Consider the following 24,535-nt stretch of genomic DNA (forward strand, 5'->3'; position numbering starts at 1 on the left):
GGTTCAAACCCACTCTGTTCCTTGTGACCCTGGAAAGTCACTTAATCCTCCCTATTGCCCCAGCTACATTAGATAGATTATGAGCTCTCCAGGACAGACAGGGAAAAATACTTGAGTAAATGAATAAATTAATGTAATGTCCCCTGGGAGGACAGTATAGAAAATTGAATGAATAAATAGTGTAACAAGTTTCAGCCTCTGATAACCATTGTGACATCATAATGCCTCATTCCACCAATAAGAGCCAACCTCATCAGTGATGTCACAATGGCTGGATTGTTCTATACTCAGCTCACTTTTACTACATTTTGCTTTCTAGAGTGGTGCAGTGGTTAAAGCTACAGCCTCAGCACCCACGCTGCTCCTTGTGACCCTGGAAAAGCCACTTAATCCCCCCATTGCCCCAGGTACTAGATAGATTGTTTCCGGATGCCAGTGAGCCCAACTGCTTCCTCTTCCGGCGGTCCCGCCCTTTCTCTGATGTGAGCCCACCGGGACAGACAGGGGAAAATGCTTGAGTACCTGAATAAATTCATGTAAACCAGGGGTGTCAAAGTCCCTCCTCGAGGGCCGGAATCCAGTCGGGTTTTCTGGATTTCCCCAATGAATATGCATTGAAAGCAGTGCATGCAAATAGATCTCATGCAGATTCATTGGGGAAATCCTGAAAACCCGACTGGATTCTGGCCCTCGAGGACCGACTTTGACACCTGTGATGTAAACGGTTCTGAGCTCCCCTGGGAGAACGGTATAGAAAATTGAATAAATAAAGAAAGTTCCTCTCCCTTTTTCTGGAGCTGCTCCACACCTTGATTGAAAAGAAAAAAAAAAAAAAAAATCCCAGCACTGTATTTTTTACCATATTATTAACCCCTCTCCACTTGTAGTACAATACCTGGGAATAAGGTCCTGGCTACGTGATGCCAGCTTGGTCAGAGTTGTCATAAGGACAGTAATAAGTCTGGGCGAACTCTTGGGAACGCCAGCTGAAGGGCGCAACTGTGTGATTTCAAACAGCAGAGCCTCCAAGACTTCAAAGAACTTGTTGATCTGGTCCACAGTGCATCTTTTATCGTACGAAACGGACAAGTATTCCCCAATAGCCCACACCTATAAAATCAATAAGGACACAATTGGTTAAGAACAGAAATTAAATACAGGTGAAGCAATAAAGCTATCGTCTGGCTCAGGACCACAAAAGCTCATACGTCCAGTTTGTTTCTTGTGGCATTTCATAAGCCGACAGCACCGTGATAAATATAGATTCCATCAGCTCCCATCCCAGGAACTTCTCTCTGCTAGCAGAAGGCAAGCGCCCTGAACAGATAAAATTACCGCTAACACAAGTTCTCATCTCAGCTGGTGCCCTTCCTTTAGGTGAGCTCCCACCACAAATCAGTTCAATAAGAGAGAGCTGAAAGCAAGCCGTGCCTGAGCACTGTACAGACACCTCACAATCAGCTGGGTTAATTGTGCTCCTGTGCTAAGAAAGGAAACTACCCTGAGGACATTTGCTAGAGGTCGCAGGGTTGCCTCACATTTCCTGTTTCCCTCCCTCCTCATGAATGTGCTTTGAACAACTATCCTCCAATAGAGGCTAAAATCTTTTTTCTTTTCTGGCCAAAACCAAATCTGTGGCCAAAATTTGCCAATTGGTTTTGGCTGAAACTGAAGCCAAAAGCTGCGCCACCCCCTCCCCTCTTCTTCCACCGAGCATAGCTAGCCCCACCCCAGGCCTGCCTTAGAGTCACTGACGGTCTACTGGTCAGTAGAGGCGGGAGGGGTCTGCTGTCGCTCCTGCCCGGACTGGCTCCAAGCACTGTTACTGAAGATCTCGGCAGCTACTCTGATGACAGAGACAGCAAGGCAGGAGCAACTGGTGATTGCTCGAGCCACTAGACCCCCCCAGGGACTGTAAGGTAGACCTTGGTGGGGAAAGGGGGGGGGGCAGCGTTAAACCCGTTACTGCTTCACGGAGGAGGAAGGAGCACACTTTGGGTACAGAGGAAGTTTCCATTTCAACCAAAAGTGAACCAGCCAATTTTGGCTGAAACCAAATCAAAATGCAAAAAAAACCAAAATTCAGTTGTGGCCTCTCTCCTCCTTCATGCTGTCAAGCCATTGCTCACATTAAACCTTTATTCTTTTTCCACTTCTGCTTTGACTACGCTTCTTGATTTTATTGTCAGAACCACGAAGGGAATATTTTATCTGCTGCAGAGATGGAAAAGGACAAAGTTAGTTCACAAAGGAATGATTTAAAATGCTTTTTATTCAAGGATGCCTTTAACTTATTACTTTTGAGCTCTTCCTCTTTCCCTTTCTTCTTCTTTTCCACGCTTCTTTTCCTAATTCTTTTTTTTATGTTGATACCTTTTTCATCATTGTATAAATTTATTAACCCATTATATACATTTGCTATGTAAATCCTCCCTCTTTTTTTTTAAATTTAAATTGTATTCTTTGTATAAATTGCTAGTTTTATAGCGTCTTATATGTTATTTCTTATTTTAGTATTATGTTTAATTTTATGTCACTTTTATATATTGTAATTCGCTTAGAAACAATTTTAATTAAGCGATTAATCAAATATAAATAAAACTTGAAACTTGATTTAAAAAAAAAAAAACAACAAAAACCCCTGAAACCCAAAAAAGGTGGCCTTTGACGGTGCTGTTTTGTCTCAGGGTTACACCCAGTTCTTACCACATGAGTGAAGAAATTTTCCTTATTCTGAATATTGGTAACAGTTCCAGAAAACTCCAATAACTCCTTGGATTGTTCCACTATCACAGAAGGGTACAGTTTACATAACGCCAGCAGCTGGGAACTCATCACTCTGCCAAAAAAGATGGGTGGATTGGGGTTATAGTCATAAGTCAATAGCTGATGATATAAATAAGCTATTACAGGCGTTCTCAGCCCTTTTAAAACAAGAGACTTTCTGCCAGGAAAATGGAGAAAAGGTTTATGTTCCACCGCGTGTGGCCAGTGGTTTTCAATCCAGTGCTCAGGAAGCACCTGGCCAGCTGGATTTTCAGAACATCCACAGCGAATATGCATGAGAGAGATTTGCATACCAAAGCAAATCTCTGCCATGCATATTTGCTGTGGAGATCCTAAAAATCCAACTGGCCAGGTGGTCCCTTAGGACTGGAGTTGAAAACCAGCAGTGTATTCGACTATCAGAACGCTTCCTGCTGAAAGAACTTTCTTCCCATGGGAATAGACCACTCCAGATGTGCAAATTTCAAAAGGGATCACAATTTATCAAGCATCTATTTTCTGCATGACCTACAGAAGCAGAGGCTAAAAATGAAGAGCCCAAGAATTTTCTGATTAGAGATCCTCTGTGTTCATCATATGCACATTAATTTTCTGACTAGATGAATCTCTTATCAGAAAATAATGGGTTTATATTGAAGGAACTAAGGCCAATAATGGGCAGACTTGCACGGTCTGCGTCCCGTATATGGACATTCAGTTGAGGACAGGCTGGGGAGAGCTTCGATGGCTGGGGATGGTTAAGATGGGCTGGTGTGAGCTTTAACGGAGACTCCAGTAGAAGGAACCTAAACACAGTGCCAGGCAGGGCTCTGGGTTTCTGGAAAAAGGACCATTTAAATTAAATGATTAATTTATGGAGCAGACTTGATGGACCATTTGGGTCTTTATCTGCCATCATACTATGTTACCATGTAATTGACAATAAATGCTGACACCATGTGCATGAATAATTGTGAATAGATTAACAGGCATGCACGGTGCTGTTTCTATGTGGAAGTTGCTTTGCCGATCATGCGTGAGCCAATATGCGAGGCTTTTGCAGGTTTCAAGTTTCATAAAAAATTGATATCCGGTCTTATCAGTCTTCTAAGCGGTTTGTACATAATAAAAATTGCAAAATAGAGTAACATACATTAAAACATACGGGACCTACTGGAACGATGGGATTAAGGTAAAGAAGTGCATTATAAAGTAGGAAAGAGAAAAATGGCGTTTAATCATTACAAAAGGATGTTAATGGCTCCCAAATTTTAATAAAGTTCTTATAATTTCCATGTTGTATAGCCATTTTTCTATTGAAGTGTACATCAGTTATTGTAGGGAGGGGGGAGGGAATTATATTTTATTGTTCATTTTAGAATATTAATGGGTTTGATGGGAGGGGTGAGGGTTAAATATATGTATTATATGATACAATAGTAAGAATATCAAGTGATGTTTACTATGTTACTGTTTTGATATTTGTACACTTGATGAAAGCTTGAAAATGAATAAAGATATAAAAAAAAAAAAAAAATAAAGTAGGAAAGAGAGCCGTATAGGGGAAATACAAAAGGAAGGGAGATCCCATCTGATAACCAAAGCAGAAATGAAGATGTTTCATAAGGTAAGTGCATTAGAGCAGTGATTCCCAACCCTGTCCTGGAGGAACACCAGGCCAATCGGGTTTTCAGGCTAGCCCTAATGAATATGCATGAGAGAGATTTGCATATGATGGAAGTGATAGGCATGCAAATTTGCTTCATGCATATTCATTAGGGCTAGCCTGAAAACCCAATTGGCCTGGTGTTCCTCCAGGACAGGGTTGGGAACCACTGCATTAGAGGTTGAATGCATCTTTAAAAAGAAACGTTTTTAGTTTTCCTTTGAAATGATCTAGCATGGGTTCATCCCGTAGTTCCGGGGGTAATGAGTTCCAAAGAGATGGTTCCCAAAGCAACGAGATCCTTCTTTCTGCAAAAGTATTAGCAGCCTTCCAGCCTCACCTGTGCACATCGGTCTGGAACCTGGGGACGCTGAAGAGCAGGCCGCTCCTGTCCAACAGCACCGCCACGAGCTGGTTTATCAGAACGCCATCTGCAAACTGAAGTCGTATCTCCGTCAGTGGTAACTACTCTTCGCGCAGGGCTGGGCCGCTAAGCAAAGTGTCTACACAATTGTTTAGGATCTTGGCAGCAAATGAAAACATTCTGCGCCACAGCAGGAAGAGGGAAACATTTTAAGTTTTACAACAAGTTGTTTAGTCCAGTGTCTTGCAAACTTTGCCAAGCCGCGGCACACTAAACATAGTGGCCGCGGCTTGAGGTTTCTGGAAGTGCACGGACGTTGACGCGATGAGAGGCACTTCCTGTAGGCAGTCAGCCGGCACCTCGTGGGTGCACCTGGAATTTGGGGCGGCACAAGGTTTGCGATACACTGAACTAATCCCTTGCAGCACATCTAGGAAGCTGTAAAAAGAAACAAGACCTGCACTCGATTCCCCTCCATCGTTTCAACATTCATTGTCCCAGCCATCGATGCCTGACGATCCCACCACCATGCCTGAACATTCAGCCAGACGCTTACCTCTGCTACCACCTTAAAAAACAGCTGCAGCAGGACAGGAACCGTTTCTATACACTGCGTCACTCGCGGGCAGCCAGCCATATCTACCAACATCTGGCGAAGCAAATGGAACCTGCTAGTAAGAAACCAGACCTATGGATTGCTGTTATTTTTATGAGAACATTTACACATTCTGCCTTTATCTAGTGAACCCAGAAGTAAATAATTATCTGCACCAGAGGACAGACTTGTAAAAAAATGCAAAGCTTCAATAGCTGGACTTAGGCAGGGAAACTCGTAGTGGCTTTATTAATGTCAGTTTAACTATAGGTGATGTGTTAGATGCCATCGACTCGTGTTCGAGTCTTAGTGACAATGATCATCATCAAGTTTTTGTGGCAGAATTCAGCAGATTGCCGGGCCTTTCTTCTGTGCAGTATAAATTAGATGTCACCATTGTCGCATCAAATGCGATCCTCCGCCTCTAACACTGACCATCTGCTGCTGCCCAGATGGGTGGTACATCATTAAATCTGACATCTCTGCCGAAACTCGTTTGCTTTGGGAGGCCCTGCTGGGAGTGAAACTAGCATCGATCAAAAAAGGGGGTATTTTGGATAATCCACTAAATATATTTTTCAAAAAATTTTTTCACACACTAGTGTCGCAATTTATCTGTAACTCAATGTAACATATAAGAATTGCCACTGCTGGGTCAGACCAGTGATCCATCGGGCCCAGCAGTCTGTTCTCGCTGCGACCCCTAGGTCAAAGACCAGTGTCCTAACTGAGACTAGCCTTACCTGCGTACGTTCTGGTTCAGCAGGAACTTGCCTAACTTTATCTTGAATCCCTGGAGGATGTTTTCCCCTATAACAGCCTCCGGAAGAGCGTTCGTTTTCTACCACGCTCTGGGTGAAGAAGAACTTCCTTACGTTTGTACGGAATCCATCCCTTTTCAACTTTAAAGAGTGCCCTTGAGTTCTCTCTACCTTGGAGAGGGTGAACAACCTGTCTCTATCTACTAAGTCTATTCCCTTCATTATCTTGAACGTTTCGATCATGTCCCCTCTCAGTCTCCTCTTTACAAGGGAGAAGAGGCCCAGCTTCTCCAATCTCTCACTGTATGTCAAGTCCTCCAGCCCCATAACCATCTTAGTCGCTCTTCTCTGGACCCTTTCGAGTAGTACCGTGTCCTTCTTCATGTACGGCGACTAGCGCTAGACGCAGTACTCCAGGTGAGGGCGCACCATGGCCCGGTACATATAACTCCTATTTCAGTTGAGACCGTTCATACGGTAGCCCATTTAATAAGCAAACTCTCCCAAGTGAAAAATAAACTAGGAGGCTGAAGTATCATATACAGTAGATACTATAGGCTCAGTACTTAGAACCTCTTTTAACATATTTCAGGTCCTTATCCTGGATTGATGAAATGCCATATAATCATTTATGTCAAACCTCCTTCCCACCCTTAAGTATGAACTTTATTTCTATCTAACTTGGGCTAAAACTGTTTTATATGCTGAGTCTGTAGCCTCTATACGATACTTCAACCTCCTAGTTTATTTTTCACTTGGGAGAGTTTGCTTATTAAATGAGGTGCCGTATGAATGGTCTCAACTGAAACAGGAGTTATATGTTATAGTGAGCTACAGATAAATTGCGACACTAGTGTGTAAAAAATTTGTTGGAAATGAGAGAGATTTGCATACCTGTCACTTCCATTATATGCAAATCTCTCTCATGCATATTCATTAGGGATATCTTGAAAACCTGACTGGCTGGGGGTCCCCCAGGACAGGTTTGGGAACCACTGTTCTAACCCATTTTAACTAAATTTTAAATTGTATGTTGGTTAGTATGTTTATTTTATATTTTACTGTAATTCGCTTAGTAAATTATGGATAAGCGATTTATCAAATTTAAAAATAAAACTTGGTAGTGAAACTACCGACAGCATAGCTTTCAGCTTTTCAGATGTGTGCAAGCCCGTGTACCGTGACTGGAGAACTACAGGTGAAACCAGGCCCAAATCACTGCAATGCAGCCCCCCTGATCCCAGAAATCGGATATAACACAGCAGCAGAACAGTCAGAAGACACAGAATCCATCAATAGCCCTATATCTTCCACTAGAACTGCATTGTCCTGTCGTACAACGCAGGCCACCCTGGTCTGTTTTCTACAAGTTCTATCTCTGAACGATACTTTTAAATATCAGAGATGCAGGCAGCGAGAAAGTCATGTGAAGGCACTGGGTCCCATCTTTATATACCTCAGAAAAACAAAATTGCATTTTTTGCTCATTTATCAAAAAGAATGTGTCAAATCTACTCCCAACTCCCTCAGGCAAATTGATCAAGAATTGCTGACACTTTTATACCCGTCAATAGTATCCCCGGGCCAAGCTTCACAGCGCAGGAGGTACTGAAACAGATTTTTGTAGTGCGAGTGGCGGAAGGCCTCCACAGAACTTGCCGGATGCAAAGCAGAATCTATAAGGACTCTCTCTGATGCAGGAGCAGACTGAGAGCTAGAAGTATTTGAAAAGAAGAAACACTAATTATTCAAGGACTGATGTCCCAGTGAGTATGATCAGCATTAAACCAAACAAACAAGTATCAAATGCCTCTAATGGCTTGTGCAGTACCTTAAGGGTGTTTTTATAGTTGAATAGAAACTCCCCCAGGACCCCTCCGATTCTTTTTTCAGTCTCAACTTCTTTGAGTGAGGAATGGAATAAAACGAGTTATCAAACCCCAGGGAAATAACCAGAGGGATTAATGTCCACCCCCCCTCCCCCTTTATAAAACTCTTAACACCAACTGACTGAATTTCCAGACCTCTAAGCACTCAATCTAAAAACCATATGATGAGATGTTCTTGTTTCTGAAACTCCACCTCAGCTAGCTAGCAGATCAAATAAAGTAGATGGAGATGGTCTTTCGGTGCTACCTGATGATGCTACCAGACAGACATCTCAATCATTATTTAGCTAAAACTCAGTGAAGAACGAAAGATTAGGTTCTTAATTTGATAATCTTCTTTCCAGTAGAAAAACTCACAAGTCCTGAACTTGTGGGTAGTGCATCTTCCCCCGTGAGGAATACATCATCTACATTTTCAACTCTACCTCCCTGCGTCATACATGGCGTCTGAGACATAATCCACCGACAGTATCGTCTGGGGGCATGCACTTGCCTCCGAAGTCAGAGCCTGCTGTCGCATTTTATAGCGGGTGCATACCACAAAGGAAGCTGTTGCCTTAAAACCCAAAGCCAAGGCCTCAAATTATCTTTTCAGAATCAGATCGAGCTTGCATTCCTGACCATCCTTCAGGAAAACTCCACCTTTACCAAGAAGTATGCTTTGTAACCTGTGCCACCTTCAGTGGTGCAAACAGTTGCTGAAAATTTGGAGCCATGGGGTATAGCTTTGTCATTGCTCTAGCCCCTAATCAGAGCAGATGAAAAAGACACCTTCTCAACTCACTTTCAGAAGAAAAAACTGAGGAGAGAAAGCAGTGCTCGATGATGCAGGGAGGCGGAGTTGAAAATGTAGATGATGCCCTCTGCATTCCTCGCGGTGAAGATGCACTACCCACACTCCCCCTATGCTCCGCCCTATGAACTCCAGTCATCAGGCAAGACCCTCTTATCTGTACCCATCTCCTCCACTGCCAACTGCAGACTCCATCCCTTCTTTCTTGCCACGCCGTATGCCTGGAACAGGTTGCCTGAATCAATACATCATGCTCCATCCCTAGCAGTCTTCAAATCCAAGCTAAAAGCCCACTTTTTTTACTCTGTTACAACTCCTAACTCCACTCACTGCTGTCAGATACCTAGACCCACTGTATCATTTCCTCTACCATTATCTCCCCAATCCTGAAATGTCCTGTCTAAATTATATTGTAAGCTCTTCTGAGCAGGGACTGTCTATTGGATGTTAAATATACAGCGCTACGTATGCCTTGCAGCGCTATAGAAACGATATATAGTAGTTCAGGACTCGTGTGCTTTTTGCACTGGAATGCTTTTAGTAACATATGAAACTCTGAAAGTGCATACTGTATCCAAAGCAGGGGTTCTCAACCCAGTCAATCAGGTTTTCAGGATATCCACAATGAATATACATGAGAGATATTTGCATGCGTGTCCTCCGTTCTATGCAAACCTCTCTCATGCTTATTCACTGTAGATATCCTGAGGTCTGGGTTGAGAACCCCTGCTCTAAGGCTATCAAGGAAGAGAGAAAAGAAATGGTCTCACCGAAGTTGCAGCTCCAGTGCAGCAGTCAAGCAGGGCAAGTCGAGCAGCAAATGGAGGATCTCAATTGCAGTGTCTGGCCCAATCAAAGAAGGAAGGAATTCCACAAAATCCGAGACCAAGCCTGGGCCGTTCCATGCTAGGAACTGTGCAGAGAAGCAGAGCAATCAATTTACAAACAGAAATTAAAGCTAGTGCAGTCCTCTACATTTCTGTTCCTAGCTTAGAAAGTAGTATACTTCCCCCTTAATATTTGCGGGGGTTAGGGGCAGAGCCGGGCCGCAAATATTGAAAAGCGTGAATAACTTTTCAGGACGACTGATCCTGCCTCACGGACTTCTCCACACCTTACCTGGTGGTCTAGTGGTGAAGCAGGGCAGTAGTGATCGTCCTATGCTCCTGCCCCGTGTAGAGCTGTCTACAAAAATGGCTGCCGTGATTTCCCGCTGTAGTCTTGCGAGACCACGGGAACTCACAGCAGCCATTTTTGTGGACATCTCTGCACAGGGCAGGAGCGTAGGACGATCGCTACTGCCCCACTTTACCGCTAGACCACCAGATAAGCTGTGGAGAGGTCCGGGAGATGGGGGGGGGGGGGTGATTCCGGGTTTCAAAAACCGCGAATAACCGAAGTCGCAAGTCCTAAACCCGCAAATCAGGAGGGAGAAGTGTATATATTTCAGTGTGTCTGAAGCACAACACACACATCAGTATCACTAAAGTAACAGGTTTGGAAATGAGTTACCTCTTTTGGAGTTAGGTTTAGGGCAGGGGTGTCAAAGTCCCTCCTTGAGGGCCATAATCCAGTCAGATTTTCAGGATTTCCCAAATGAATATGCATGAGATTTATTAGCATACAATAAAAGCAGTGCATGCAAATAGATGTCATGCATATTCATTGGGGAAATCCTGAAACCCCGACTGGATTGCGGCCCTCAAGGAAGGACCTCTGGTTTAGGGTGAACGTAGCTATTGAAATGAATCCTGTAAGTACTATAAGTTTGGGGTTTTTTTAGTGTATAGCATAGCTGGGAAAAGAATGAGAAAAGCTCCAACTTCTTATGTTTATATTTCTGGGACTAGCTCTGGGGGGCTTATCCTTCACATCCTTTTTGTGTTCTTTCCCTCGCCACCACATGCAAAAATTTAACACTCACCTTTACCAGGTATTCTATATAACTTAACCAAGAATCGTGTTATTGATGGATCTATACCTAATGTTTTTTTTGTCTCTCTTTCCTATCAATGATGTAATTCTGCCCTTCCACCCTCTTTTTCTGTACGTCCTGGGTCTGCTTTGTTTTATGTATCCCTAATTATTTTAACAATGTACGGTGCTTAGAAAAATAAGCAGATTATCAAATTTTAAATAAAACTTGGATAAGAACAGATGCTTAGTTTGAAGTGATGATTTGATTAAAATTGAAAATCAGAAAGAACTATACTTTATATAAATAAACAACAACCCAAAAGGGAAATATAGTAAAGACCTCTAATCTAGAATTACCACACCATATACAAAAATTGTGGAGAGAGAGAGGGAAAAAAAAAGTTTTGTGGAGTTTTTTTCTCAGAGACCAATGGACTGTGACTGGCCCTATTTGCATGACTTAGCTGTGCTGAAGTAAAGGGGCATTTCTATCTCTGAGGTCTCTTCTCTACACAGTTTTTGCATATGGTGTAGTAATTCTAGCTTAGGGGTCTTTATTTCCCTTTTGGATTGTTATTTATTGATTAAAATAGCCCGTTTCAGGTTGAAATTGTTCACACTACTGTGTTTTCTGCTTTGCAAGGCACCTAAAAGCAACAATGGTTTACCGTATCCCTGCAGTTAATGGCAGTTATCTTGTAGCAGCCCAATAAAACCATGTTGGCAAGTCACATGTGTATTCAGGACATCTTTAATCAAACAACCCTCCCCTCCTCCTGGTGAAAAGAGGAACTGCAATGCCTTGAAGCCTACTCTCCTTGACATATACCGCAGATTGGACCAGTGTGCTCAAAGGTTAACCATTAGCAGTTTTGGCACAGAACAGCCGACCTTGAGGAGGTTTGGGAAACTCTGCTGAAAGACACTGATGTTCTGATTGAAGAATCTGGCATTCGTCCTGCAGAAATGAATAAATTCCAAGGCCAACAGAGGCTGGTAGAAGAGCTCGGCAGGAATGCGGGTGAATAAGTGTCTGTAAACTGCTTCTGAATCGACTGCGGCCATCTCACCTGGAGAGAGAGCACATGTGGGAGTGAAGGTGAAGCCTAATGGTTGGCGCAGCGGGCCTGGGAAACTGGGTTCGATGATCAAAAACTACCAAAAAAACCCAGAAACTCATGGAACTCCTCAATTCAAACACTTTTGGAAAAACATTCCATCTAATACAAGGCATAAATATATTGCTTCATCTAATATAATAAAACACTAAGCTGAGCATGTGCACTCCCACCTGCGTGCGCCCGTTTTCTGTGAGCTGTAGGGCACCGCAGGTAGGAGTGCGCATGCGCGCGAAGCTCTCTCTCCCCCCCCCCCCCCCCCCGAGGCAGATGTCGGCCGCCGCGGCTGTTGGCGGCCCGAGGCGGATGTTGGCGACTGCAGGCTGCGGCGGCCAAACCCGGACGGCATTGTACTATAAAACAGGCAAGTTGGCTTTTCAAAACACCCCCCCCACCACCGCCGATGCAATATCTTTTAAAACCCTACCCCCCAGCTTTGTGGTTAAGGCCTGGCTTCTTCGGGCAGCAGCAGCGTTTAAAATTCGCTGCTGTTGCCAGCTTCGAATGGTAGGGCATGGAGTTAAGGAGGAAGGTATGGGTGGGAGGAAAATACTGCACAGGGAAGTGGGGTGGGAGGGAAATGCTGCAGCACACGGAAATGGAGGGGCAGAAAAAGGAAGGGAAGCAGGGGGAGCAGGAAAAAGGGGTTGATGGACAGGGGAAGAGGTGCTGATGGACAGGGGGGGGCAGAAAAATGAAGGCAGGCCTACTGCTGGACAGGGGGAGCAGGAAGGAGGTGATGATGGACAGGGGGAAAGTAAAACAAAGGGAGAAGGGCTGCTGCTGGATAAGGTGAGGAGTGATGGAATGGTGGAGGACACAGGGGAGGTAAAAGGAATGGAGAATGGACAGGGGGAGCAGGCAAGGGGTGGTAGTGGACAGCCAAGGAAAAAAAAAAAAAAAAAGACAGACAGAAATACAGAAAGCGGCTAAGGAGAGAGAAAAAAAAATAAAGACACACACACATATATTCTAGCACCCGTTAATGTAACGGGCTATAAGACTAGTAAATAATAAATACCTTTCTGAATAATAAACTAAACCGGGGTGATGGGGGGAGCATCAGGGAGACCTCACAAACCTTCTCTGTGCTTCCTCACCAGCATAACCTCTCCCCCCCCCAATTACAATTACATTTACTTTTTTACTGTCCCTGTATTAAATTATTTTGGAATTCAATTTGGATGCAGGTTAACCGTTTACTTGAAAATCATGTTGCTTTGTCTTATGATACTATTCTGTTTGGCATGGCTATGAGGAAAAAAAGTCAAATTTCATCTTATAATAACAAACTTCTATTAATAATGACAGGGGTGGCAATTCAGCACATTACGGCTAATTGGAAAAATTATAATCTTAATTGTTCTTTATGGTGGAATTCACTTTGTCACATTTTTTAAATGGAAAGAGCAATTGCTGTACAGAAAGGTAATTATAACAACTTTATAGAGATCTGGGGGCCTTAAGAGAATTATTGTAATGAATGAACATCGTTTTCCTTTCTGATGGATACATGTATTTTATTGGGGGGGAGGGGGGAAATTGGATGATTAATATTTTAGAATTGTTGGGTGGGGGAAAGGATTATAATTTCTACTTTAATGAATTATATGTATAAGAATGTCAAATGCTCTATATTTTATTAGTAATGTAATGTTTTAATATTAATCACTTGTCAGTTTTAAAATGAATAAAGAATTAAAAAAAAAAAGAAGTGCAATGATCAAATATAACTCAGTTCAGTGACTATAATAATAATAATAATAACAACTTTATTCTTCTATATCGCCATAGTAAGATGACTTCTAGGCGGTTCACATCAAAGAGGGCTGGACAGTCAGCGAATTACAGAAAGTAAATGGTGAAGGTACAACATACTACACAAGGAATAGATAGAAGAAAAATATATATATATGAGGGAAGGGTGGGTGGGGAGGTTTTAAATAATGTAATATTGTGTACTTGTTATAAGATGAAAAAATGAATAAAGAATTTGGAAAAAAAAAGAAGAAAAATATAAATTTAGTGAGGCTTCTGATTAGGAGATGAATCGGTCAAACAGTACGGTTTTATTGTGAATAAACAAACTACTTAACTTGGACTTTACTTCAATCTTCAGTCTTCCATAACCGTTGATGAAGGTGGCTCTAAAGTTAATTAAATCCTCATGCCGGTGAGGAGGCCCATAGGTTTGTGAGGACGTTGAGTCCCAAGCCATGCCCCTGAGGCTTTTTCCCCCATTTAGTTTATTATTCGGAAAGTTATTATTTATGAAGAAATATATTTATGTTTTACACTAGTCTTTAAGCCCTTTACATTAACGGGTGCTAGAATAGATGTGTCTTTCTTTCAGTCTCTCTGTCTCCTTAGCCGCTGTCTGTCTTTCTTTCTTTGTCTCTCTCTCTTTGGCCGCTGTCTTTCTTTCTTTCTTTGTCTCTCTCTCTTTGGCCGCTGTCTTTCTTTCTCGCTCCTTGGCCGCTGGCTGGCTGTCTCTCTGGCCCCCTGTCTATTTATCTCTTTCTCCCTGGTCCTCTGCCTATCTCTCTCTGGTCCCCCAAGCAAATCAAGATTGCTGCCTGCCCCCAGCATACCCCTCCCCCCAAAGCAGCCCCTTTTCCCTCTCCCCCTCCACTTCCTTGTGCAGCAGTAGCAGCCGGATGCCTTGCAGCACCTCGGACATGCTCCAGCTGTTGCTCTCACCGCCGCACGCCACCGCGCGCTGCAAATCAAACACGACCACGGAGTCACAAATCACGCTGTCAGGGATCACGGAATTGTAGGTGCGCATGTGCGCTTAGGGTTTTATTATAGAGAATTAGGTGGAATTATATTTGGATAAGTATTTGAACTGGGTTCGATTCCTACTGCAGCTCCTTGTGATTCTGGGCAAGTCATTTAACCCTCTGTTGCCCCAGCTACAAAATAAGTCCCTGTATATAATATGTAAAATGCTTTGATTGTGACCACAGAATGTCGATATATCAAATCCCATTCCCTTTCTCCCTTTAAAATGCAGAATTATCTGCTCTGCCCAGTAAAAGGATGTGGTCCAGCAAGGATGGAAAATTCTTCCCAGCATAAGGTCTAACGCTCACACCTAGATGATAACCCAACGGGTGATGGGAGTGAGCCACTTACTATGGTTTAGGAAGAACTGGGCAATTGGAAGCAACGCTTGGGCAAAGGTGAGGTCCTGACAGATTCTGGCATGTACAATCTTCAGAAAAGACACTGCCCGGTACACATAGGAGGAGTCCTGTCTGCACACGATATCCATAATGATGATGGCCTCGATGAGACACTGCAAGCGCAAGAAGGCCAGAGAGACAGGTGAAATACATTCCTCCGCTACCTTCCACCCCATTTTATCTTCAGCGTTATTCCCTGTACTCACAGCTTTCTGTAAATCTGCATCTGATTTCTTCACAGCCTCTGTTTAAAAAAAACCAAAGAGCAGGTTAGTCAAATGCCAGCTCTTCTTGTATATAGTACTTCTTTTGCCTTCGACTTAATATCACCCCTAACAAAGTGAACAATGGCAGAAAAAGATCAACTTGGCCTATAAAAGCTGCCCGGTTAAGATTCATCCATTTTGGATTGATGCACAGAGGTTCCCATATGTAGTCCAATAGCGACTCTGCTCCCCTCTCCCTCTTGTCTTTTACCTGATCTTTCAATCTATTAACAGTGTCTAGAAAAACAAAAACCAGCCTTCACATTGCCTCTGGCAGACTACCCCATGACTTCTTGGAAGCCCAAGGAAGCAATGCTTAACTTTCATCTTTTCTTCACATCTAAGACTACTGCAAATAAGTGAATTACTTCACTAATGCATTGTGAACTTTGTCAGATTTTCAAACTAAAAGTACCTGCTAACATGTGTGGATAGAAGTATATGCACAATTCCAAACGCTACCCCATACTGCAGGGAGAATGCATGCAATGGTACTGCACGTTCTTCTATCTGAATATAGGTTGGTAGTATTATAGAAACATGATGGCAGATAAAGGCCAAATGGCCCATCTAGTTTGCCCATCCACCGTAACCATTATCTCTTCCTCTCTCTAAGAGATCCCATGTGCCTATCCCAGGCTTTCTTGAATTCAGACATAGTCTCTGTCTCCACCACCTCTTCCGGGAGACTGTTCCCCGCATCTATCACTCTTTCTGTAAAAAAGTATTTCCTTAGATTACTCCTGAGCCTGTCACCTCTTAACTTCATCCTGTGCCCTCTCATTCCAGAGCTTCCTTTCAAACGAAAGACTCGACTCATGCGCATTTACTCAATGCAGGTATTTAAATGTCTTTATCAAATGTCTCTATCATATCTCCCCTCTCCCGCCTTTCCTCTTTAAGTCTGTCTCCATATGCCTAATGACGAAGACCAATGGTTTTTTTTAATTACCCTCTTTATATACTGCTTTGATAAATCAGATAAATATTGCCTTGTCAATAAAGTTATTTTGAATTCAAACAATTCTCTCTAAACACCCAGGAAGAAATCTAAAGAACTACTATATCCCATCTCTTTCACAATAAAGTCGCTGTACCTCATAATTTTATTTCAGTTTTCCCTTCTCACACAGAGTTGGTGGAGGGGAGTGGACGTCATCAGTACTTCTATGGTCAGTAAAGCTACCCCTTTCCTAGGATCAATACAAGATGGTCTGTCAGCCCTCAGTACTCACTCCTGTTGCTTTGCTCGATAAGCCGTTGGCAGTACTCAAAGGCTTTTTCTCGCACACGTTCCTTTGGCAGAAGCAAGCGGCTGGAAGTGGATGCGACAGAAGCCATGGACATGATTGAGCCGTCAACCTCTGATTTATCATCTGCAAAGTGCGAGACCAAACAAGAAACGCTGTCAGAAAAAAATGAGCCAGCTCTCAATTGTCATTCTACTTATTTTTTTTTTTTTTTTTTTATTTATTAAATTTTCATTCTTACAATAAATGAATAGCATAATATATAGTTTATAATAATTATAGTTGTATGTACAATATCATATCATATATATTGAATCCCTTTCCCCTGTTATTTGTTTTTTCATTTTTCCTCATATTTATTTCTATATTTCCCACCCTAACCCTATATTATTATTATCAATGTGTTAAGATATCTGATCTTTAGAATATTTAGTCAATGGATCCCATATTTTCTTAAAATTTTTTATATTTCCTTGTTGTAATGCCAATATTTTCTCCATTTTGTAAATGTGACACACCGAGTTCCACCAGAATGTATAATTTAGCTTGGTATAATCTTTCCAATTTTGTGTGATTTGCTGCATGGCAACTCCTGTCAATATTAAAAGCAATTTGTTATTATTTGCTGATATTGGACTTTGTGTTCTCATTGCAGTACCAAATAATATGGTATCATATGAGAGACCAATATGATTTTCTAGTAATATGTTAATTTGGGGCCAAATTAAATTCCAAAAGGCTTTTATGCAAGGACAAAAAAAAATTAAATGATCTAATGTCCCTATTTCTATTTTACAATGCCAGCATCTATTAGATCTAGTATTATCTATTTTTTGCAAGTGCGTCGGGGTCCATAACACTCTATGTAATAAAAATATCCATGTTTGACTCATAGATGCTGACTTTGTTAATCTTAATCTCCAGGACCAGAATCTTGGCCATTGAGATGCAGAAATTGTCTGTCCAATCTCAATGCTCCAAATATCCCTAAGTCCAGTTTTCTTTTTTTTATTTAGAAATCCATATATTAATTTATACCATTTTGCGGCTTGGTGTCCCAAGAAATCCGCCTGGAAACATAAAACTTGCAAACTATATTGGGTATTAAGATCTTTCCATTCAGGGAACCCTACCTGAATGGCTTGCTTCAATTGCATCCATTTAAAATATTGTGTTTTATTTAGTCCAAATTTATTTTGCAATTGTGAAAAACTAAGCAAGGAACCTTCTGATATGACATCATTCAATGTTCTTAATCCTGCATTTATCCATTGTTTCCAGACGATTTTAAATCCGCCAATTCTGATCCTGGAGTTTACCCATATTGATTGATTTAGAGATTTAGCTATTGGTTCTGGTGATAAGTTACTTATGTATCTCAATGTTTTCCAAGTATCTAAAAAGATTCTGTTATCTTTATATCTCTTAGGCATTGTTATGGTAATTAGATATAAAGGGAACAGGAGTCGCCATTCTAAATACAGCCAATCTGGTACATTTTCGATAAGATCTGGGAGGATCCAATACATACCCTGTCTTAAAATATAGGCTTGATGATACCTATAAAAATTTGGAAAATTTACCTCCCCTTCCATAATTGGTCTTTGTAATGATACTAAAGCGATTCTTGGTCTTTTCCCACACCAAACAAATTTTGTAAGAATATTGTTAAGTTTTTTATAAAATGACCCCTGAAAAAATATTGGTATCATACTCATTTGGTAACAAACCAGCTAAAAAAAAGCATTCTACTTATTATGACAGGGGTTGCCATACAACAGATTATGAATAATTGGAAGAATTGGAGTAGATTGAATTATAGTTTCTGGTGGAATTCTTTATGTCATATATATAAAATGGAAAGGGTAATAGCTACACAGCAAGGGTATTTAAGAAAATTTCAGGATTTTTGGGAGCCTTTAACAAATTATTGTAATGAATGAATACTATTTTCCCCCTTAATTATGCATATCCAAGGTTGGGAAAGGGGGGGAGGGGGGTAGATTTTGGTCTTTGTATATATGTAAGGAATATGGGGATGGGGACTATTATATATTTTTCTGTGTTCAAAGATTGTTATTGATTGGGGGAGGGAAGGGAGATAAATTCTAAAATGGATTATTGCAGAATATTAGGGGCTCCTTTTATGAAGCCGCATTAGCGGCTTTAGCGCGCGAGACTTTTCATCACGCGCTAACCCCCGCCTAGCCGGAAAACTACCTCCTGCTCAAGAGGAGGCGGTAGCGGCTAGCGCGGCCGGCGGTTTAGCGTGCGTTAAACCGCTAACGCGCCTTCGTAAAAGGAGCCCCAAGTGCTGTATCTCAGCTAAAAATGTTTTAAATTGCCCATATACTTATTGTAAGTTTTATAAATGAATAAAGAATTTAAAAAAAAAAAAAAATTGTCAACATCCACAGAAGTATCCTGGACTTCAATGCAGAAAAGCAAACTGCGCATCGTTTTTTGGTTTTTTTTTCTCCTTCTTTATTCATTTTCAAATTTGACAATAAGTGCACAAAATAATATATTTCAACAAGTTATTACACAATAGCACTTTGATATCTACTACATAAAAATCTAGTGATACGTTTACCCCCCCTACCTCCCAACCTTCATCATATTTTCAATCAGAATATACACATATTATAGAATATATATAGAATACTGCGCATCGTTAAGACCAAGCGAGTGCAATATTACTCCTGCACAGTTGGATTTACGTCAGGGGTGTCCAATCTGTGGCCCGAGGGCTGCATGCGGCCCCGTGAAGTATTTTGTGCGGCCCCGGTTGAGGGCGATGTAATGTTTTCCTCGGCTGCCCCCGGGTGTTTACCGTCTTGCCGGCTCCCTCCTCTGTCTTGCTGCAGCATTTGCACATTTGTGCGGCCCCAGAAACTTTTTTTTCGACCAATGCAGCCCAGGGAAGCCAAAAGGTTGGACACCCCTGATTTACGTCATGCACAAATTAATGTCCTGCACCCGGCAGAGAGAGGTCTAAGTGTAAAGGTGTCCCAAGTATAAGGCAGTAAACCAGTGTCTCTCATACTTTGAAGAGATTCCAGAATTTGACTCTGTTTTTTAAAATTCCCTTCGCCATGCAACAAATTACTCAAAATTGGAAAGATTATTTTGGTGGAATACAATTTGTCATATATTCAAAATGGAAAGAGTAATAGCAATACAAAGAGGGACATATCCTAAATTTATAAAAATATGGGGGCCATTGACAAAGTATTGTACTGAATGAATAGTAGGATTTATCTTCTTCTTTTCTTCTTTATCTTGTCTTCTTTATGGCACACATGGAGGGGGGGTAGTGAAAATAATTTTACATAACATGTTATAATATGGTATACAATATGTATAAGGTGATTGGAAAGTACTTGAAGGGTGGGGGATGGGAGAGGGGATAAAAAAAATTTGTTCAGAATATTATGTAATAGATATAAAAGTGATATTGTGTATTCATTAGTTGAAACTCAATATTTTGTACACTTCATGTAAAATATGAAAATGAATAAAGAATTATAAAAAAAAAAAAAAAGAAAGATTATACTAAATTAAATTATACATTCTGGTGGAATTCAGTTTGCCACATATTACATTACATTACATTACATTCGGGATTTCTATTCCGCCATTACCTTGCGGTTCAAGGCGGATTACAAAAGGTTAGTTTAAAAAAGACAGAGTTACAATGATTAGCTAGAGAGGTAAGTTGTAGGTCTAATAAACATTTAGCAGGTTGTTGAGGGTGAGGTGGTTTATCAAAGAGTTAATAGGTGGTCATAGTGGAAGTTCTTTTGTTATTATTAGTGCAGTAGTGGGTAGATCAAATGTCAGTTTTAGAGTTACTAAACGGTCGTGATGTTATTGCTGCTTCAGGAATTTCTTGAAAAGTTTGGTTTTTATTTCTTTTCTGAACGTCCTATAGTCTGGGGTGGTCATCAAGAGGTTGGAGATCTGGTTGTCCAGTCTTGCGGCTTGGGTGGCTAGGAGGCCGTCGTGTAGTTTTGTTCTTTTTACTTCCTTGATTGGGGGGGGTATGAATGGGGCGTGCGTTTTTTCTTTGTCTTGTAGTGGGTGCTTGGATGAGGCGATTGTTCAAGTATGATGGACTGTCTCCGTGTAGGGTTTTGAATAATATGCAGTAGAATTTGAATTGGATTCTTTCTTGGATTGGAAGCCAATGTGAGTTGATGAAGGCTTCAGTGATGTGGTCATGTTTTTTTAATGAGTAGATGAGTCTTAAAGCTGTATTTTGGATTGTTTGGAGTTGTCTAATCGTAGTTGCAGAGCAAGGAAGGAATAGGATGTTGCAGTAGTCCAGTATCCCTAGTATTAGGGATTGTACTATAAGTTGGAATTGTGTTCTTTCAAAGAATTTTCGGACTTGTCTCAGATTTCTCATGATTGCGAATGATTTCTGAATTGTTTTATTTATTTGCGGTTGCATAGTGCAGCATCTGTCTATGGTCATGCCAAGTAGTTTTATGGTGGTTTGGATGGGATATTTGATTGCGTTTATGTCTAAGTTGGTTGTGGTTTGGATCTTGTCATTTTCGAGAAGGATGAATTTGGTTTTGTCTTGGTTGAGTTTAAGTTTGTGATTTTTCATCCAGGTTGAGACTGTTTCAAGTGTTTGGTGAAGTATGTCTGTCATGTTAGGTTTAGAATGATCGTATGGGATGAGGATGGTGATGTCATCTGCATAACTATAGGTGGTTATGCCCATATTGTCCAGATGCGTTCCTAGAGAAGCAGTGTAGAGATTGAAGAGGGTGGGGGATAGTGGAGATCCTTGTGGTACGCCGCAGGGGTTTGACCAGGATTCTGACTTTCCTTTGTTTGATTTTACACTGTAGGTTCTGAGTTTTAGGAATCCTTCAAACCAAGAGTATACTTTATCTGAGATGCCTATTGCGTCTAAGATCTGTAGAAGGATGTTGTGATCCACTAAGTCGAATGCCGCAGTTAAGTCCAGTTGTATGAGAAGCATTTTTTTCCCTGTGCTAAGGTGTTGTCTGACGGTATCCATAAGGGAGCCTAGTAGTGTCTCTGTACTGAAGTTTGTTCTGAAGCCTGATTGCATGGGGTGGAGTAGGTTGTGGTCATCTATGTAATTGGTGAGGAGTTTGGCTACTAGGCCTTCTATAATTTTGACATATAGCGGAATTGAGGCTATAGGTCTAAAGTTAGATGGGTGGTTTTGTGGTGCTTTTGGATCTTTTTGGATTGGGGTGATGACGATTTCGCTGAGGTCAGCAGGGAATGTGCCTTCTGTGAGCGTGAATTGAATCCATTGAAGAATTGTGGTGCGGAATTTTACACTAGAGGTGGTAAGGAGATATGAGGGGCAATGGTTGAGGTCACAGGAGGCATGGCTGTATTTTTTGTAGAATTTGTTGAATTCTGACCATTGTATGTTGGGGAATTGAGTCCAAATTCTGTCTGCTGCCGTTGCCTCTTTTCCTGGAGGGTGGATTGTGATTGGGCTTTGATGGGATGGGTTAAGGATGAGAGTGGTTCTGGTGTTGGTAATTTTGTTCTTGAAGTGTTCTGCTAGGAGGGTGGGTGATGGTGGAGGAGTATTCGTGGTGGTTGTGTATGGTTTGGTGTCTGTTAATTCTTTCAGGATTTGGAATATTTTTTTGGAGTCTTGGGTTTCCGTGCCTATGAGGTTAGTATAGTAGCTTTTCCTCTTATCCCTTAGTTGATTTTTGTATATATAAGATGGAAAAGATGATAGTGTTACAACAAGGAAAATCTCATAATTTTGATAAAATATGGGGACCATTGACTACTTACTCTAATGATCAGATGTCTTAAGCACATGATTAGTCTATATTTGGGTTAGGGTGGGAAACAGGTATAATATGGTTATGGAAATATTGATAATATGGGGGGATATTTATTTATTATATTTATAAGAACATATGTTTGTAATTACAAGTGATTTGTGAAAATTTGTTGTATTGTTTTTAATTACCCTTGTTCAAGTTTATTAATACATTTGATGAATCGCCTATTAAAATTACTAAGCGATGTACAAAATCCAAGTAAAGAGTAATAAAGAGAAACTAACATTTTGACAATATAATTACATAAGATACAAACATGAGTCGGGAGGGATAAAGTAAAAGTTACAATTTTCAATTTTGGGTAGAAAAAAGGAAAAAACAAGGAGGTAAGGGGTAATTAAACCATAGCACAATTAGAAACCTCTCTAAAAGATTTAAAACATTTTAGATATTAAAAGCATCTTTAAAGATTTTTTAAATATTGTGACGTCATTTTCAATTCTAATATATTGAGGCAGAGCGTTCCACCATCACTGTGAACATATCAGATCTTCTTGTTCCTATAATTTTCAGAGAGGGAACTGAAAGGAGATTTTGACCAGATGAACGGAGTGGGCGTTGAGTACTGTGTGGGATTAGAGATCTAGATATAAATTGAGGTTCATTGGTTGCTAGTGTTTTGAAAATAAGCAACATTATTTTAAATATAATCCTATAGCAATACAACAAATCACATTCAATTGGAAAAAACATGACAGATTAAATTACACATTCTGGTGGAATTCTGTATGCCATATATACAAAATGGAGCTCACTATAGCAACACAAAAAGGACATATAAATGAATTTCAAAAAATATGGAAACCATTAACTGAATATTGTAAAAAATGATTAATTTTCCCATATATAGAATTTGATTAGAGAGAAAAATGGATGAGATCATATTTCTAAATACTATATAATATATTAATACTTGATATATAATATGATATATGGAAAGAATAAATTAAAAAATTTAATTCATATATTACTGAATAGAAGGGAGGGGGGAGGGGATGGGTTATTATTATATTAACTAAGAATTATATAAATTTAGTTTTCTGAAATATTAATATGAATTTTATATTTTCTTTTGATGTAACATATGAAAATGAATAAAGATTTCTCATTCTGTATTGATAGGGAGGGAGGGAGGGATGGGAGATTATTATATTCAATAATAATTGGATAAATTTAAATTTCTTATAAAATATTATAACTTTATAATATATTGATTTTCTAAAGAAATGTTAAATTTGATATTAATATGTGAGTTAATCAAGTGTGTTTGTTCAAGTTTATAATGAATTTATTTAAAAACACTTGTTGTAACATAAGAAAATGAATAAAGATTTATAAACCTTAAATATAATCCTATGACCGATTGGAAGCCAATGGGCGTCTATCAACCATGGTGAGACGTGGTCATATTTCCTCGTGGTCATATTAATTTGATTGCCGTATTTTGTATTAACTGAAGTCTCCTTTTTTCTTTCTGAGTAATGTTAAGAAGAAGTGCGTTGCAGTTGTAAGAATTAAAAAGGAATAAAGAATTTATAAAAATTAAAAAAAAAATTCCCTTCATAAGTATACACTAGAATGGTTCATAGACAACTGCGCGCAGGACAATTGAGCGCAAGACAGTTGTGTGCAGGTATGGAACACGCAAGCACGATTGTCTCGCGCTCATTTATCGTGGGCGGGAATGTCTTGCGATCATTTGTCCTGCATGCAATTGTGTTGCGCGCAATTGTCTGCGCCCAAAATGTCTGCGCATATTTGTCTTGCACGCATTTGACTTGCTACCCACTAGAATAGATGACATGCGCATCACTTACGCAAGAGTCTGTCAATGTTATGAGCGTCTGTGTGCGTAAGGATACAACCGCCCAGACGAGCATCATTCTTTTACCTGACTGGTCCTTGAAAACTAAACGGCAAGTAATTTTAGTTTTATTGTAATTTTTTATGCAGTAGTTTAACTTTAGAGAGTGCCCTCTCGTTCTCCCTACCTTGGAGAGGGTGAACAACCTGTCCTTATCTACTAAGTCTATCCCCTTCAGTACCTTGAATGTTTCGATCATGTCCCCTCTCAGTCTCCTCTTTTCAAAAGAGAAGAGGC

At 40.6% G+C, this 24,535-nt stretch overlaps 1 protein-coding gene across 3 annotated transcripts in view; it reads right to left on the reverse strand.

Annotated features, from left to right (window-relative positions):
* AP5Z1 (adaptor related protein complex 5 subunit zeta 1) overlaps nucleotides 1-24,535 on the reverse strand; it is a 44,153-nt gene that overhangs the window by 3,401 nt on the left and 16,217 nt on the right. For 2 of the 3 annotated variants that reach the window (XM_033914737.1, XM_033914735.1), the window contains exons 7-16: nucleotides 16,559-16,699; nucleotides 15,264-15,301; nucleotides 15,008-15,170; nucleotides 11,643-11,821; nucleotides 9,605-9,747; nucleotides 7,717-7,866; nucleotides 5,353-5,467; nucleotides 4,773-4,870; nucleotides 2,707-2,839; nucleotides 896-1,110 (exon numbers count right to left, since the gene is read on the reverse strand). In XM_033914737.1, the coding sequence (XP_033770628.1) occupies nucleotides 896-1,110; nucleotides 2,707-2,839; nucleotides 4,773-4,870; nucleotides 5,353-5,467; nucleotides 7,717-7,866; nucleotides 9,605-9,747; nucleotides 11,643-11,821; nucleotides 15,008-15,170; nucleotides 15,264-15,301; nucleotides 16,559-16,699 (1,375 nt within the window). The remainder of the gene's footprint in view (nucleotides 1-895; nucleotides 1,111-2,706; nucleotides 2,840-4,772; nucleotides 4,871-5,352; nucleotides 5,468-7,716; nucleotides 7,867-9,604; nucleotides 9,748-11,642; nucleotides 11,822-15,007; nucleotides 15,171-15,263; nucleotides 15,302-16,558; nucleotides 16,700-24,535) is intronic. The other variant, XM_033914736.1, reaches the window with a different exon arrangement.

This window comes from Geotrypetes seraphini, chromosome 11, assembly GCF_902459505.1.
Source record: "Geotrypetes seraphini chromosome 11, aGeoSer1.1, whole genome shotgun sequence".
Taxonomy (NCBI): Eukaryota; Metazoa; Chordata; class Amphibia; order Gymnophiona; family Dermophiidae; genus Geotrypetes; species Geotrypetes seraphini.